General features: G+C 45.6%; 1 protein-coding gene across 1 annotated transcript; it reads left to right on the top strand.

Annotated features, from left to right (window-relative positions):
- The first annotated feature begins 690 nt into the window (after positions 1 to 690).
- On the top strand, positions 691 to 2,978 carry LOC147640498 (uncharacterized). The gene is made up of 2 exons (XM_086781307.1): positions 691 to 2,637; positions 2,726 to 2,978. Exons 1-2 carry the CDS (start codon positions 920 to 922, stop codon positions 2,748 to 2,750), a joined length of 1,743 nt encoding a protein of 580 aa, XP_086637433.1. The 5' UTR covers positions 691 to 919; the 3' UTR covers positions 2,751 to 2,978.
- The last annotated feature ends 12,027 nt before the right edge of the window (positions 2,979 to 15,005 follow it).

Raw genomic sequence — 15,005 nt, 5'->3', positions numbered from 1 at the left:
AGAGAAGAAGCACATTTCATTAATACACCCAACATTCACTCCTTGTGATTTCAAAACACATGAAGTTTTGGGCACTTTCGTTTATGGGAAAGAGGGTCATTTTGCCTTATCATTCTTTATAATCTTCAACATTATGAGCCTAACTAGGCTTCCTACCCCCATCACACAGGCTAACGATACTTCTTGGTACAGTTGCCACCGTGGCGATTGCCTGCCCCACCGGTGTGGCAGGCAATCGCCGTTGGCAACCGGCACCCTTTTTTTTCGTGGCCAGCCAGTGTTTGAACATAAGTATGTTCAAACGTCACTGGCTGGCCATTTCACCATCGCGCACACGTTTGGATGGTTAAGTTGCTTGCCTCTTACGTGGGGTCTTGGGTTCAAGTCCCTCGTGAGTGTGTAGGGTGGTGAATGAACATTTTTTTGTTCAACCGCATGTTCATTCATGCGGGTTAACCTGTAACTTGTTGGGCACCGACAATGACGTGGCATGAAGGCCTAGATATAACAAAATCCCACTGCACCTAATTAGGTATGCTACGCCTAGCTTGCAAAAGGTCATGATGTTGTCGCAATGTACAAAGTAGTAATTACAATAGAAAAGAGGCGTAGTTCATGCCTTTTTATAGGAAAGAGGGTCCTTTTGCCTTATCTTTCCCTAAAGCCTTCAACATTATGAGCTTTTGCAATTGAGGTGTAACATACCTAAAGGCGCAAAAACAGCAAAGGACACCAGTTGAAGGGCGGCAAAAACTTGCACAGCAAGAGAACTTGAACTTATCGGCAGGCCGTTTTTTTATTTAACAAATTCCACTTTTGGCTAGGCTGTTTTTTATTAAAAACATTCGCACCTCCGTGCCAGTTAGAGCCGAGGGTTACGCCTCGCTTTTGCAGAACAAGCGTACGTAGGAGGAGGTTTATGGAGGACCTACGTCCTAAGAAGGAGAAGAGCAGCATGTTGGTTGCCGAGGATGGCACGATGCAGATCTTCGTGAAGCATGGCCAAAGCATAGCTGTCACTTTGGGCGTGAGAGAAAAGGTGTTCTCCTTACAGGCACTTATCCATGCTCGCTTGGGCATTCTTCCTCAGGAGCAAAGGCTCATCTTTGCAGGCAGACAGTTGGACTCTATGAGGAGATTGAGCTATTATGGCATCCACAAATCCTGCACTGTTCACTTAGTCTTCCGCCTCAAAGGAAGTGGTCCTGATGTCGCAGAAGAAAGTGAGCCGAAGAAGCGCATGCAACTGCATCCAGACGAACTAATGGAGGAGTTGATTGCCAGGTTTGGCCCAGAGGCTGTGCAGATGCCACTTTTAGACCTGAAGATTACCACTAGATCTACTATGACAGTGGGTCACTTTATTTCTAAGGTCATGGGCATCACTTGGAAGATAATTGATAGTATGCCGGATTTCTTTCCCAGGGAGGTCATCTTCGCATTAGCTAAAGCCGGGTTATGTGACAGTAGGCTCCCGTACTCTCCTGAGCAACTTGCTAAGGTCCCTGGTTTGACAGCGGTCTTCCAACACGATCTTTATGAGGCACAGAGTCGGTATTGTGCCGTGTTCTTCGACGAAAAGGAGCATCGCATCCTCAAGATTTATGAAAGTGTGCCCTTTTGTGATGTCAGGGGCAGCAGGATGCGACGCGGGGCTTTTGGGACCGTGCACGAGGTGAAGGAGGGTGAAGTGAGCTTTGCCCGCAAGAAGCTAAGATTTGTTGGTGCGGACGAACAAGAGGCTGCCAGCCGTGAGCTAGAGATGCTTCAACGTCTCCCAAAAGATCCGCATCTTCTTAGCTTGAGGGCGTCATACGAACAGGGCAATGATATGTATTTTATTCTCTACCCTTTTGTGGATACAGATCTGGGAGAATTTCTCGCAGCGCCTTGCAAGTTTAGGTGGTGGAAAGAAGCCAAGGAGCGGAAGATAGCTGGATACATGATTTTGGATTGGATGCTTTGCATGGCTCGGGGCTTGGCAACGCTTCATGCCAATTGCGTCAAGCATCGTGATGTGAAACCTTCAAATGTGGGGATATTTGTGAATAGTTTACAGGATTCAGCCCAGAAGTTAGACGTATACCCCGTGTGGCTTGATTTTGGTCTCGCCAAGCACTTCAAGAAGCTGTCAAAGTCTGCGGCGCAAGTTGGAACACCCCTTTTCGAGTCTCAAGAATGTTGTAGGGGACGTTCGGCAGACATCTTCTCCATGGGAACCATATACCTTGATTTGCTCTACCTCTTGAATGGAGTAAGCCTGAGAAAGCTGAAACCCTACAAGACCAAAGGGTGGAAACATATTTGTGGGAAGGAGGAGAGTGTGTTGGTATACCTGCCCTCGAGCAATGAGAGTTGGATTAAGATGAAGACATTGATAAGAGACATGCTGCATTCAGATCCTTACAAGAGGCCGACTGCCTCCAATGTGGTAGAGACACTTGCACACCTGCAGATTATCGAGACTGATCACTCTGGAGATTTTGTGCCACATTGTATAGGAGTGCCACTGCCTAGGGATGAGAGTTCACCAGCCAAGACGGATTCCACATCGGAAGGCTCCAAGGAAGATGGCTCCAAGGAAGGCAGTGATGAGGGCAGCATGGGAGAACAACTATGGTCAACAAGCTCATCCGGGTTGAGTATTTACGAAGTGACATTTTTTGACATCTAAGAAGTGTTGATATGTTTGTGTATTGATAATGTGTTGTTTGATGTTCAACAGAGGTCCGGGGAGACAATTGTCTTGATTGAAGATGAGGCCGACAGCCTAGCGGGGGATGGTATCTCTCAGGCAGTGGACGCATAACGATAGCAGGTGCCTGTGCATGTAGTGCCTAAGGTGTTTGGTGCTAGTGTAGGTAGCTATTGGTTACGAAAAACAATGTATATTTGCCTCTGTGGGATTGAGATACATGGTATCTATCCAACTCTATGCAGGTTCTCACTGGTTTTGTACATTTTGGTGTCTTGTGACTAAACCTTGTCTGTAGGAGCTTACGATTCACGTGCGCATTGCTCCTGGTGGATGCCCAGAGGATCTATTGCTGGCTGTAGCAAATAGATCTCCAGTTGGGTTTGTGGTGCTAAACCTTATTTTTGCAAGTGGGCGGCTTTCTCTTGCCTGGTAGAATGTAGGGGTTTGCTGTTATTGCTCTTAATTACGGGTCATGATGATCATGGCGACAATGGGCCCGACACACGGCATTGCTCTTTGTTCGGGCCCCATGATGATGATCATGGTCTGTTTCTTTGAATGTCTAGTCTTCTCTCTCTCTCTCTCTCTCACACACACACACACACACACATTGTGTGTGAGGTAGATACTATATAAAAATAGAGAGAAATCGTAGTGATAAGATATACCAACTTAGAAGGAAGTTATCTTTTGTTTTACAGAAGAATGCCTCGTGCTAGATAGTTAAGGCAGCCTATAACTTACGTGCCATCTCTTGTGTACATGTCTTGGTGCCTCAAATATTCCCATGGGGCAGCCTTTTCTCGACACATTCACTGTCTAGTGTATTTGGCCTGTTACAAGCCAATCTTGAAGGGGCGAATTGTAGTGCTCTGCAGTGACAAGATAAGGTTTCAGGCATGACCCATGGTAATTTTTGACAACGTTCTGAGCTGTACAACACCTTGTGGCAAGATTTCATCAGTTACGAAAGGTCCTTAACACACCAAAAGCAGCTTCTGTGCTTTCTTGACAGATTTAGCCTCAAAAAGAAGCACCAAATAGCCCTTGCCAAATGTGCAAGTCTTCAAATATCTATTATGCCAAGATGTTCTTCTTTGATGCTCTACTCAGTAACGCTTTTGCTGCCAATGGGCGCTCTTCTTTGAGCTCAGGGAGACGTGTTGCATTTGCCTGAGTTCTTGCCATGGCGGAGTCTACCCTGAGCAAGTTGACTGGTATTGGAACTCCATTGGTGCTATTGCCTCTAGGCCAAATATTCATTGAAACGGCGAGCGATGAGTTGTGGCCTTGAATGCGGTTTTGTATGCCCAAGTAGCACCCAAAATAGCCTGTGGCCCCCATGAGGAGGGATGCTGATGACAAGTTAGCGGAGCAGAGAGATCAGTACCTTATTTTTACTCTCTGCTTGGCTATTTGCTATGGGGTAGTAAGAACAAGACTTTCGGTGGAAGATCTTGGACCTGTAGAAAATGTTAGGCAGAAGCTTATTGACATAATGAGTGCCTTGAAGCTAGTAACTTCAAGTGGAGAGCCAAACCTGCACAAGGTATTTTCATAGGGAAACTTTTCCACGGTGGATGAGCTGCAATCTTTAGTAGCTTCCTACAGGATTGATCGTGCCTATGAAATTTATACCCTATTTCTCAAATGGCAGCCATGCCAACGAGACTTGCAGAGCCATGTTAGCTTGGTTGGTGGGTTTGGTTGCATGCCTCTGGCGAATGTCGCAAAATTTTACATGTATCACAGCATCCCTGAATAAATATAGCGAGCATAAACCATCTTGAAGAATGCGCTGAGCCGTTATGAGCCCATTATAGTGACCACCGATTGTTACTAGATTATCCTCCGCCGTCATGTACCCATCATGGTCACACTCATTGTTCATTTTTCATTCACTTGTGTTTTTTTCCATGTATCTGTAGTGATCTTCAATTTGAGCAACTCTTCCTCCAAGATCGGGGTCACCACACAGATGGGGATGACATCATAGCTGTCCCCATCATAGAAAGTCGCCTTTGGTTCTATGGTACATGTGTCATATGGTTGGGAGGACATGCATCCACTCTTGGTTTTCCTTCTCATCTTCAAGAAAATGCTCTAGGATATATGTGTAAGGTTCCATTATTGCCTTGTCGGTGTGTGACGTACATCACGCTAGGGTTTCTTGCCCTTCCACTTCAAAGAGCCATAGGTTATCCTCTTCTCTGTAAACAATCTGGTGATTGGATCTCTTGGAGGACCTTGTGGTTCACTCAAAGTGTTGTTGACTGGTAATTTGGTCACGTCATAGTAGTTGTGCTTAGGTAAATCCACTCGCATGGTAATCCCATCATGCCTCAGATAGAGGTACTTGTAATACATGTGTCACTGGGACTATCCTTCTTTAATGAAAATATAAAAAAAATAAATTCTTCTTTCGATGGAATGTACAGTCTGGCAAAGTTGTCTTAAATATGACTTAGTACTGTTTAACATCTGGATAGTCGGATGACTAATTCCTTTTAAAAAAAAGTTAAGAATCGAGAAGAATTCAGGCAGAACATTGGAATTGCTGCCAAGAATGGGGTACCCTGGTAAAAAGAAAAGAATGGTTTCAGGATTGAAACCAAGAAAAGACCAAGAACAATTGGGTACCAATTGGTCAGTACCCAAAGATTGATTGATTTTCATAACATGTTTATGTTTGGATGTTTTTGCAGGTGGTAAGTAATTTATTGAGTATTATGTTATGCACTAACTCCTATTTTACAGAAATTGCCCAACAAGGTGTCTCTAGAGCAGCCTACAAAACCAAGTGAGGCAGTAGAAGCCCAAGAATTAGAAGAGAGTATAGCCACAAGTAACTTGGTGAGACAAGGGCCTCTGAGTAAAACCAAGCAAAGGAGCTATGGGCTGAGATAAGAGACAAGAGATGTAAATTTCTGATCAAGGGAAAACCTCCTCTATCAGAAATTGAGGTGTCCTTGCACAACCAAGCCTACCACTTTTAAAGACACTACCCAAGTATTTCAGAGACTATGAGCCTTGACGCGGTGTAAACTCATCCTTTTAACAGATTCTTCAAAGAACAAAGCCTATCACTGTAAAGACACTACCTAAGTATTTCGGACACTATGAGCCCTGACGTGGGAGCTTGAAGAAGAAAGTGACACGGCAAACCTACAAGCTCTCATGTCGGCCCCTGTGCCATGCACAGTATCATTGGTGGACTTGATAAAAATTAGACCAAACCCTTGAGGTAACTTGGCACGATGGCAAAAGTCACAGATTTTTACACTAAGCAATATGGAAAGGAGATAGCAGCGCAAGAAACGGTAAGCAAGGAATGTCAGTCAATTCTGTGAGTTTTAAACAGTTCGACATAGAGGATGGAAATACAAATCTCCCCATAAGACGCAGTGAACATCAGTTCTCAGCAATCCTACATATGGGAGCAAGAAAAAGCATAGCAACGAAAGCGGGGAGAAGTGAGGGGAAGCTGGCACTTTGCAAAACCCGCATGGGATAACAGGCAAACCTTTAGGGCTGCTAGAGAACATGACTATGACGAGCTGTGGCATAGACTACGTGCACACATATGTGATTGTTGATTTTGGCAACAACGCAGATTATGAAGTGACCTTGGGACAGCCATTCATGTGGCAACTCATGGTAATCCAAGATCGGGGTGTATGTATATGTATATAAATATATATACATATATATATATATGTATACTCCAATCTAGCTTGCTGGATATATCTTGTTCTTATGACCAAGCTACACTATTGTTTTGTTTTCCTCATAGTATGATTCTATAACTAGTTTTCCTCATGGCTTGGTCCTAGTAACAAACTCATTGAGTATAACATGCTCCTAGGACCAAGGTGCACCTCTACACAAATATGGCTTGATCTTTGGATCTCACTCATTGGTTATAGCTTGGTCTCTGGACCAAGCTACAAGAAGTTTTTTTTTTCCTAGAAGCTTGGTCATGTTTTTTGATATTAGGACCACGATCACTCTCTAGGTTATAGCTTGGTCTTGAGACCAAGTTACACTAGTGATTTGTTTTTTTTTATAGGTTGGTTATTTCTCTTGGTCTTAGGAAATGCAAGGTCCGACAAATTTTGAGATCACTTGTGAAAATTTTATCGCATGCCCAATTTTTGAAAGAATCTTTTGGTCAAACTTCCTTAGGGGGCAAAAAAATGACCTCAAACTTCCCCTAGTGTGCCTCCTCTTTCTCACTTTGTGTCACTTATGCGATGTGACAGCACAACATTCCTTGTTGTGTGTTTTCCTTGTGGGTTTCTTCAATGGTTCGGTGGCTTTCTTGTTGCTGCTATTATTCTTGTGTCTTGTGGCATTATTGCCCTTGAGTTTCTTGCTGTTGCTACTATTGGGTTTGCTACTATTGTTGTTGTGGGTCTTCATGCTTGTTAAGCTTCCTCTTTTTCCTGTACAATTTGGTAGTCTCATGATGAGGGTTTCTTTTTGTTCCTCTTCTTGTCTCTCCCCATATACGCTTAGTTTGCCTTGCCTGTTCATGGTCTCTTTTAGTCTCTTAGATGATTCTCCTACTTTTTTTGACCCCTCTACAGTGCTTTGTCTTTGATCTTTTGGGTTGTCTTGTGCCACTTGTCCCAAAGCCTTCAGGTGGGCAGGTACAATGGTTTTTCCTCATGGTTACAGTGTTGTTGCTACCCTTTTTCTCAGATTTTCTGCTGCCCAGTTGATTTTCTCCCCCTTCTTTGCTATGCGCAAGCAATTATAGTTTTTTGCAAAAATATCCTTTCCTTTTTCCACGAGGGCTAAACTTTGTAGGTAGAAAATGAACTATGCCCTCTTGTCCTGATCTATCACATCCTTGATTTAATGCATTAACCCTTTTCTTGGTATCTGTGTATGTCTTGCCAATCTTAGCTTCTCCCTCATTAGGGAGCCCCAAAGCTTGGCTTACAACATTAGTATTGATTGATATGGGTTGCTTACCTAGGAGTACTAAAGTGTTTGTTTCCACAAATTCTTTGATGAGGCTATAAGCCCCCTTATGATTTGATAGGTGCGCCCAATCCAAAGACACCAAAGCATGAAAACCTGTCTTGTTGGCCCATCCATTGTTTGCTTGTTTTTGCAAGCTGGGTACAGCGAGAGGAGGAAATGGTGCCAAGGCCTTGGCCATACCTATGTGAGATTTCTTGACATCTACTTTGTTACTCTCTATTGCCTTGCCCTTTCCCTTGGGAGGCAAGGTTCTACTGCAACAAGTAGTAGGAGAAGTCGTCGGCTACTTACTTTGAGGTCATTTGTTGTCATGTCATTAGACTTGAACTGCATGCATAACACTACAACCACCACTTATGTGATTTTCATTTGTTCTTTTCCTCTTTTTGCATTGATGCCTCTTATGGCCACTCTTGTGTTGCTCTTCTGGTCTCCTTGGCCTTTCACTAGAGGTTTTTTGTCTCTTAGAGCTAAGACCTTGTCATTCCACACACCGTATTACATTTACTTTGACTATTTCTTCTCTAGGTGGGTTAGCTTCAAAGTAGGGCTTCTTTTGCACCTATTGACTATCTGTGCTAGCATTGTCCCATCCATTATTTTTAATGTGAAGGCTCCTAGTTCCACTTCTTGATGTATTATGCATGGCCCAATCCATCAAATCTTGAGTTTTCCTCGATGCTTGCGTTGTATATCAGCACTTGATCCCCTTCTTTAAAAATTTTATTCTTGCCATGCCAGCCCATGCTTTCCTCCTTTTTGGTATAGTTTTTGCCAAGAGGGTAGTTGCTTGCCTCTCCTCTTTCAAAGTGGAAAAGTGTTGTATTCTTTGTGCTCTAGATTCATCAATTAGTAGATTATGTTCCACTACCAACCTTAGGGAAGGCATGATGTACTCTATTGGCACCATTGCTTCCAAACCAAATGCTAACCTAAATGGGATCATTCCTGGAGTCACTTTGTAGGAGGTGTGAAAGGCAAATAGAGTATTGTCTAGCTTCCGGTCTCCATCCTTCTTGTTAGCCTCCACTATTTTCTTAATCTTCTTAATTAGAATTTTGTTGGTCAATTCAGCTTGCCCATTACATTGGGTGTGGTACACTGTGAATTATCATGTGCTTTTTGTCATCTCCCTTATGACATCATTCAAGGAACGCAATTTAAATACGGTCATCCAGGAGGTCGTACAGCACTCCATGGTGAGCAGTTTCCTCCTCTAGCCTTGACTAAAGGTCTCCTATAGCATTGTGATTTCTTGAAGTGTGTGGTGATAAGGAAGGGCTTGTGGGACCCTAAGCCAAGAAAGCCTGAGCACCTAAAGGGGCCATTGAGGCAATTACCAAAAGTGGAGTGGTGAGGGGGGAGTTTCTTGGAAGAATCTTCTTGAAGAATGGGTGTGTAGCATGGGGGATACACCCCTTGTAATTGTTGGTCTTTGTATGATCTTTAATGAATGAAGAAGGGAGAAGTGTGTCTTGTCTATCCATCTCTCTCTCTCTCTCTCTCTCTCTCTCTCTCTCTCTCTCTCTCTAACTCTACCTTTCAATTTTGTGTGTTATTGTGTATGTGTGTCAAGGGATTAAGAGTATCCACTTCATCAAGAATCACTAGGAGAGGAACCAGGAGGGTAAGCTACACATTAGTGTGATGGATTGAGTTTAGAATTGCCACCAAAGAATATTGTCTTGAACCACTTTGGTGGTCTGGTCAGAAAGTTGAACAAATTAATGTTGTGAAGGGGTGAATTCTAATAGGAACTGTCTGTCTAGACAATGCTTTCCACTGCCTTCACTTGTCTTGGTTTGTTTTCTAAGACACTGTTTTAAAGAAAATTGTTTTAAGGTTTAAAGTAAAGGAACTTGTTTGTGAATGTTAAACAGTGTGGTAGTAATTAGGAAACAAAGGATGGGTGAGTACGGGGTGGAAAGTGGGGATCGGGCTGCTTGGCCTTATCATGGATGGGTAACACCAATAAGTCGGGTACATTCCACATTTGGAAGATCTACACTAGGAACGTAGAAGTAACAACATTCATCGTAGGGGAATGCATTGGCGGCTGTGCCCATGAAAGATTGGGAAAAAAGCGTCAATGTCCCTTGAACCAAGGGCACGTGAGTATTTTCCTAAGAAAGGCCTAGTGGCACTATCAAGACGCTTTGTCTCAGGCCCTAAGCGGGGCCGGGCACATCACATTTAGATTCCAAAAAGTACATGAAAGCTATCTTTTGTCCTTACAAATCTTTGACCAAACTATAAAAAGGAGAAAGCTTACACCTTTTACTTTCACAATATCTAGTGTCACTCCCATACAATGTAGGCTCTAAAGTTGTTCATGCGCAAGTAGTCATTTATAGGGGTCTACTTGAAATCAAATGAACATTCATAAATGAATACTAATGACTTGATATGAGATGCAGATGATGTTAGAGGTAAAGATGAGAACAAAGTTCTCTTTGTTGGCTCCTTAATGAGAGGGGGAAGCTAACATCATTATGACCATTGGAGTGCCAACAATGAATTGTGAACCCGGACCCATTTGTGTAGCATTGGTAGATCTAGTTCCCACACATGAAAATAAATTCTAGTCTAACCACATAAATATTGTGGTGTGGGTTGTAGTCAAAGTTTCTATGACGGTCTTTTTGCTAGGGCTAATTATTTGGGCCCTTTCTATAGAAAAGCATCACAGTGCTCCTCTCTTGTTAGCTCTCATTCAACCAAACATGTAACCCCTCCCTCAATAACAACTAGAGCTCCATTTTCTAATTATCATTTTGAGTCTAGTGCTACGCCCTTGATGATTTCACTTCCTCTGTTTCCTTTTACTATACCAATGATTTTCAAGTCTCTAGCATTGCTAGTTATTTGAAACAACCCAACCTAGATAAACCATGACCTCTCCATGTCTATGGCCCTATTGATGAGTTTTCATGGTGATAAGGCAGGATAAAACGGAGAGTGAATATCTTGGTTAAATGTGACTTTGTATCTTTATTTCTAAATGCCTCACAATAGTTTTAATATATTAGACTATGTACTCAAACCTTCGACTCCCACCACTCAGACGTATCTCTGTAAACAACCAACGAAGGCTCACTCTCCACGGCCCCCTCTGCTGGGGACTCTATCATGAATGCGCTGTGTCAAGAGCTCCTTCCAAGGCTCTCCCCCGGGCATCAAACCTCTAACCACCAACTTGGCCAACAAGGCCCGGCTCTGAGCAGTGGGGTCTATCATACCCAGGCCTCCCTTATGTAGGGGTAGTGTAATCACTGACCAAGCCACCTTGGCCCTGGCTGGCCGCCCATCCTGACCTGACCATAAAAAATTTCTGATCAAGCGCTGAAGCTGTCCAATGCATGATCGTGAAAATGCCCAGCAAGAGGTAATATACCACATTGTGGCCAGTAAGACCTGATTGACAATCACGGCTCTCCCTGCCAATGAAAGACGAGCCGAGCTCCAAAACACCAACTTTTTGCGTATACTCAGAAGCAGGGGAGCTATCTGTTGTTTCGGTGAAATGTCAATGCCCACATGGCAGCCAAGGTAACGCACTGCCCGCAGTAATCCAACGAAACTCACTGCATGGCTGCCAAGAAACCTGGGGCGATGGGCCCACCCAAAAACCACATGATTTGTGCCAATTGATATTGGCACCCGATGCTGCACAAAAAACCTCAAGAGCTTGCTGGAAACGCAGGAGATTGGCCCAATTGCCCCGCAAATACATCACCGTGTCATCAGCAAACTCCGCATCTAACAACATCTCCCCGCTAAGCGGGAGCATTACCCCTTCCAAACCAACTTCACTCGCCCTTAGGTAACTGCTCATCGCCTCTGCAAAAAACAAGAAGAGAAAAGGTGCTAATGGGCAGCCCTGTCGAACAGATCAAGAAAGTAAAACTAGGGCCCACTCCCCCACAAGCAAGCACCTGACTATGGGCTGTGCCGTACATAGCTGCCACCCCTCTGATCCAAGATGCCTCAAAGCCTAGTGCCTTCCAGAAAAGACCACTCCACTCTATCATAGGCCTTCTCAAAATCCAACAAGAGAATGGCTGTGTCATCCCCACGCAATCTGGCCAAGGCTGCCACCTCCCAAAATGTGAAAATGTTGTCAAGGATGCTGCGTCCTTTGACAAATCCAGTCTGTGTGGCATGCACTAAGCAATCCAGTAACGGCTGTACTCAAAGACTAATGGCTTTCGCCATGATTTTCTAAGCAGTCCCAAGGAGGGTGATCGGCCTCCAGCAACGTACATCCTCTCTGTCCCCACCCTCCTTAGGAATCAAGTAAATCAGCCCATCAGTAAGGCTCGTAGGCATCTGACCACTGTCCATGATGTCCTGGTAAGCACAGCATAGGCCAGCCCTCAAAATCTCCCAGAATCGCAGAAAGAAATCTACTGTCAGGCCATCTGCTCCTGGGCAACTCTCTCTAGATAAGGAGCATAGGGCGTCCAACAACTCCTCATCTGGAAAAGGCATACTGAGTGACTGTCTCATCTCTGGCGTGACACATCTGCTGGTGTGAGCCCAAACCTGCTCTCGGTATGCAATGTCCTCTGGAGCTGGAGCAGTCGTGGTCATCAAGGTGGTATAATACTCAGTCGCTATGCTCCTAACCTCCAGTGCCTCCGTCGCCACCGTACCATCAGCTTGTCTCAAACTGTGTAGGCCCTTCTTCCCATTTTTGGGCCCTGTAATCTCAAAGAACTCCGCCGTCACTCTATCACCAACCTGTGTCCAGTGCGCTGCCTGTCTATGAAAGCAGAACTCAGCTTTGCACTCTTCTAGGGTGCGCAACTCCTGTCTGGCCAGTCCTATCTCAATGCTCAAATTCTCATCCTCTGTGTGTCTCTCCTGCAATCTCGGAAGCGAAACAAGACCGCGTCTCACAGCCCGAAGCTGCTCCCTGATCTGCTGCAGTCTTTCTCGGGCCGCATCCCTCAACATCGCACTAATCTGCTGCAAGCCCTCGGCTGCACACTCTGCCTGCGATCTCTCATCCCACTGCTGTTGTGACCATATAGTAGCAATCCGCTCATGCATACATGTCTCAAGCAAGAGACTCTGTGGTATGCGCAGGCTAGAGCTAGCCATACGCCGCTCTCCTGCCTCAATCTGAAGTACAACGGGTGTGTGATCTGATAGAGTGGTGTCTGCTAATATGCCCACCGTGCCTCCTCTACTCAAGGCCCACTCATCAGTGTCCCATCTGTCAATCCGAGAGAGATTCACTCCCTCTATACGACGATCCGATCTCGAAAAGAGTACACTGCCGGGAGTTCTAGCAAAAGCATCCGCTGTCCATACATCAGTCAAGCGCAGAAACAGCACAGCCTGATCTATCTCAAGCATATCCTCATGCACATATACATAACAGGGCGACACCCCAACCTCTGTGACCAAATGCACCACAACATGTATCTCCTCATGACCCGAGGCCTGCGGGAGTACATCAAACTTGGCCAACTGCCAAAATCTCGTCCACATGTTTGTTACATCCAAACATCCCACATGATGTGAGAACTCCACAATCTGATCATGAATGCAGTGCAAGACTCTGTCCTGCGTCCACTCTCCCTGTGCGGAGCCACATAGTGGAAAGGAGAATGCCACTGCCAAACTCAATGCATCAACAACTGCTCTGGCGGCACTGCATATGGCATGAATCCTCACTCTACCGCGCAGTGTAGTCTGTCCCTGCCCTGCTGCTCCCAGGCATCTCAAAAAATCATAGCCAAACTCATCTGATATCTCATGCGAGTCTGAGCCTGACACCTGCTGGGGTCTCACTATGTGTCGCATGTGTCTGTGGCTCTGCCCCCGCCGGAGGCTGTGTCCGCTCAGAAAATGTAGGCTGCGGGGGATCCAAAGTCTGGTGAGTCTCATCTGTAGACGTGTCCATCTCTGTAGGGGTGGCGCCTGTCCCCTGCTCTGCTAAGGGCTCAAATCGGTTCCCCGTGGGAACCCACTGCTGCGTGACTGTAGGAATCTAACGCCCTCTACCTCGAGCACCTCTGCCTCGCACCTCCTGCCACTCCCCTTCTGGCTGTGCAGCAGGGGGGGTCGTTGTGTCAGGAGGCACCTGGGAAGTCCCCTCGCTCGAAGAAGAATCTGCTCCAGGAACGGTAAATATTCCTTGGGTAACCCTGGGAAGCATACCGAGACGTGGATGCCTGCAATCTTGCTGAGGGGGTCGGCCTATGGCTCGAAGCCATGTTGCCATCTGCTCAAGTGCACTCGAGATGCACCAAAACCCAGAGGGCTATGGGCCAAAACCGACGTCGCCTGTTCTGCTGTTTCAAATTCCAACTGATAATACCCTCGGCCAAGAAAATGCACATCCACAATCTTGCCTACATCCGCCCTGAGCTGTCCCTGTATTATGTCGCGCAAGCCCTCACGGCTAGGGCGGCTACCACCTACCTTGCAGACCAATGAAAGGTTCTGCAATCTTGCAACCTCTGCAGAAAGCTGGGTCTTCTCTTCTTCAGAGAAGAGGACTTTCCAACAAATCTCACGCTGGGCGGGCGGAGGGGCTTCCATGGAGTCCTCCTGACGAAGGGCTGAGAGTTCGAAAAACACGACACGAACGACACTGAAGAAGAGTGATGGAAGAGGGGAAGGAGAGGCACTGCCCAAGCCGGCCCAACGGCCCCAAGTACAAGGGCTGAATGGGGAGGCCTAATGTCTGCCACAGCAGCCCACTGCGAGGCTATGCAGCAGCCAATACGGCGGGTAGCACGAGGCGGGTGCGAGGAGCGCATTGGAGGGAAGCGAGCATGGCGGAGAGGATGGGCGTGAGCAGGCAGCAGGGAACGCAAAGAAGAGAGTGGAGGGGGCGGCGCTGTGCAGCCTGCGCAGGGGGGGGGTGTCGCGGCAGAGTACTTCAACGTCCCATGTACATTTCCATATTTGCATGGTTGTGATGGTCCTCGTTGGAATTGACATGGCTGATTACAAGGTCTCGTAATGCAGTAGTGAATGGGTTTTTGTTGTCTTCGTTTGGTATGTATGGTTATTTCTCATTTGAAAACTTTTCTTTATTGCTCTCTTTGATCCATAGAATAACATGAGCATGTAATGAACCTCTATTTTGAATCTCATATCTAACAAGGTGATGTTTGATTGTCCCACATAATCCAATTTTTGATAAGAGCTCATGAACAACCGAAACCTCAAGTGAAATAGACTGGCATAGTCTATTGGAGAGTCAAACCACTTAAAGTTTGGGTTGAAATTTTGTGCTATGGCCTCAATATTTTCTATCTCCTCCCATCTTGTTGCTGTCACCTCATCTGCTGTA

The sequence above is a fragment of the Cibotium barometz genome, chromosome 3 (assembly GCF_041138505.1).
Source record: "Cibotium barometz isolate CiBa-2024 chromosome 3, ASM4113850v1, whole genome shotgun sequence".
Taxonomy (NCBI): Eukaryota; Viridiplantae; Streptophyta; class Polypodiopsida; order Cyatheales; family Cibotiaceae; genus Cibotium; species Cibotium barometz.
The sequence above is the reverse complement of the archived record's forward strand: the minus strand, read 5'-3'. Positions and strand labels throughout refer to the sequence as shown.

Excerpts from the sequence above, each read along its gene's own strand:
- LOC147640498 (XM_086781307.1), top strand. The coding sequence starts at position 920 with ATGGAGGACCTACGTCCTAAGAAGGAGAAGAGCAGCATGTTGGTTGCC. Across the intron at positions 2,638-2,725 it reads TGGTCAACAAGCTCATCCGG|AGGTCCGGGGAGACAATTGT; the intron begins GTTGAGTATTTA and ends GATGTTCAACAG.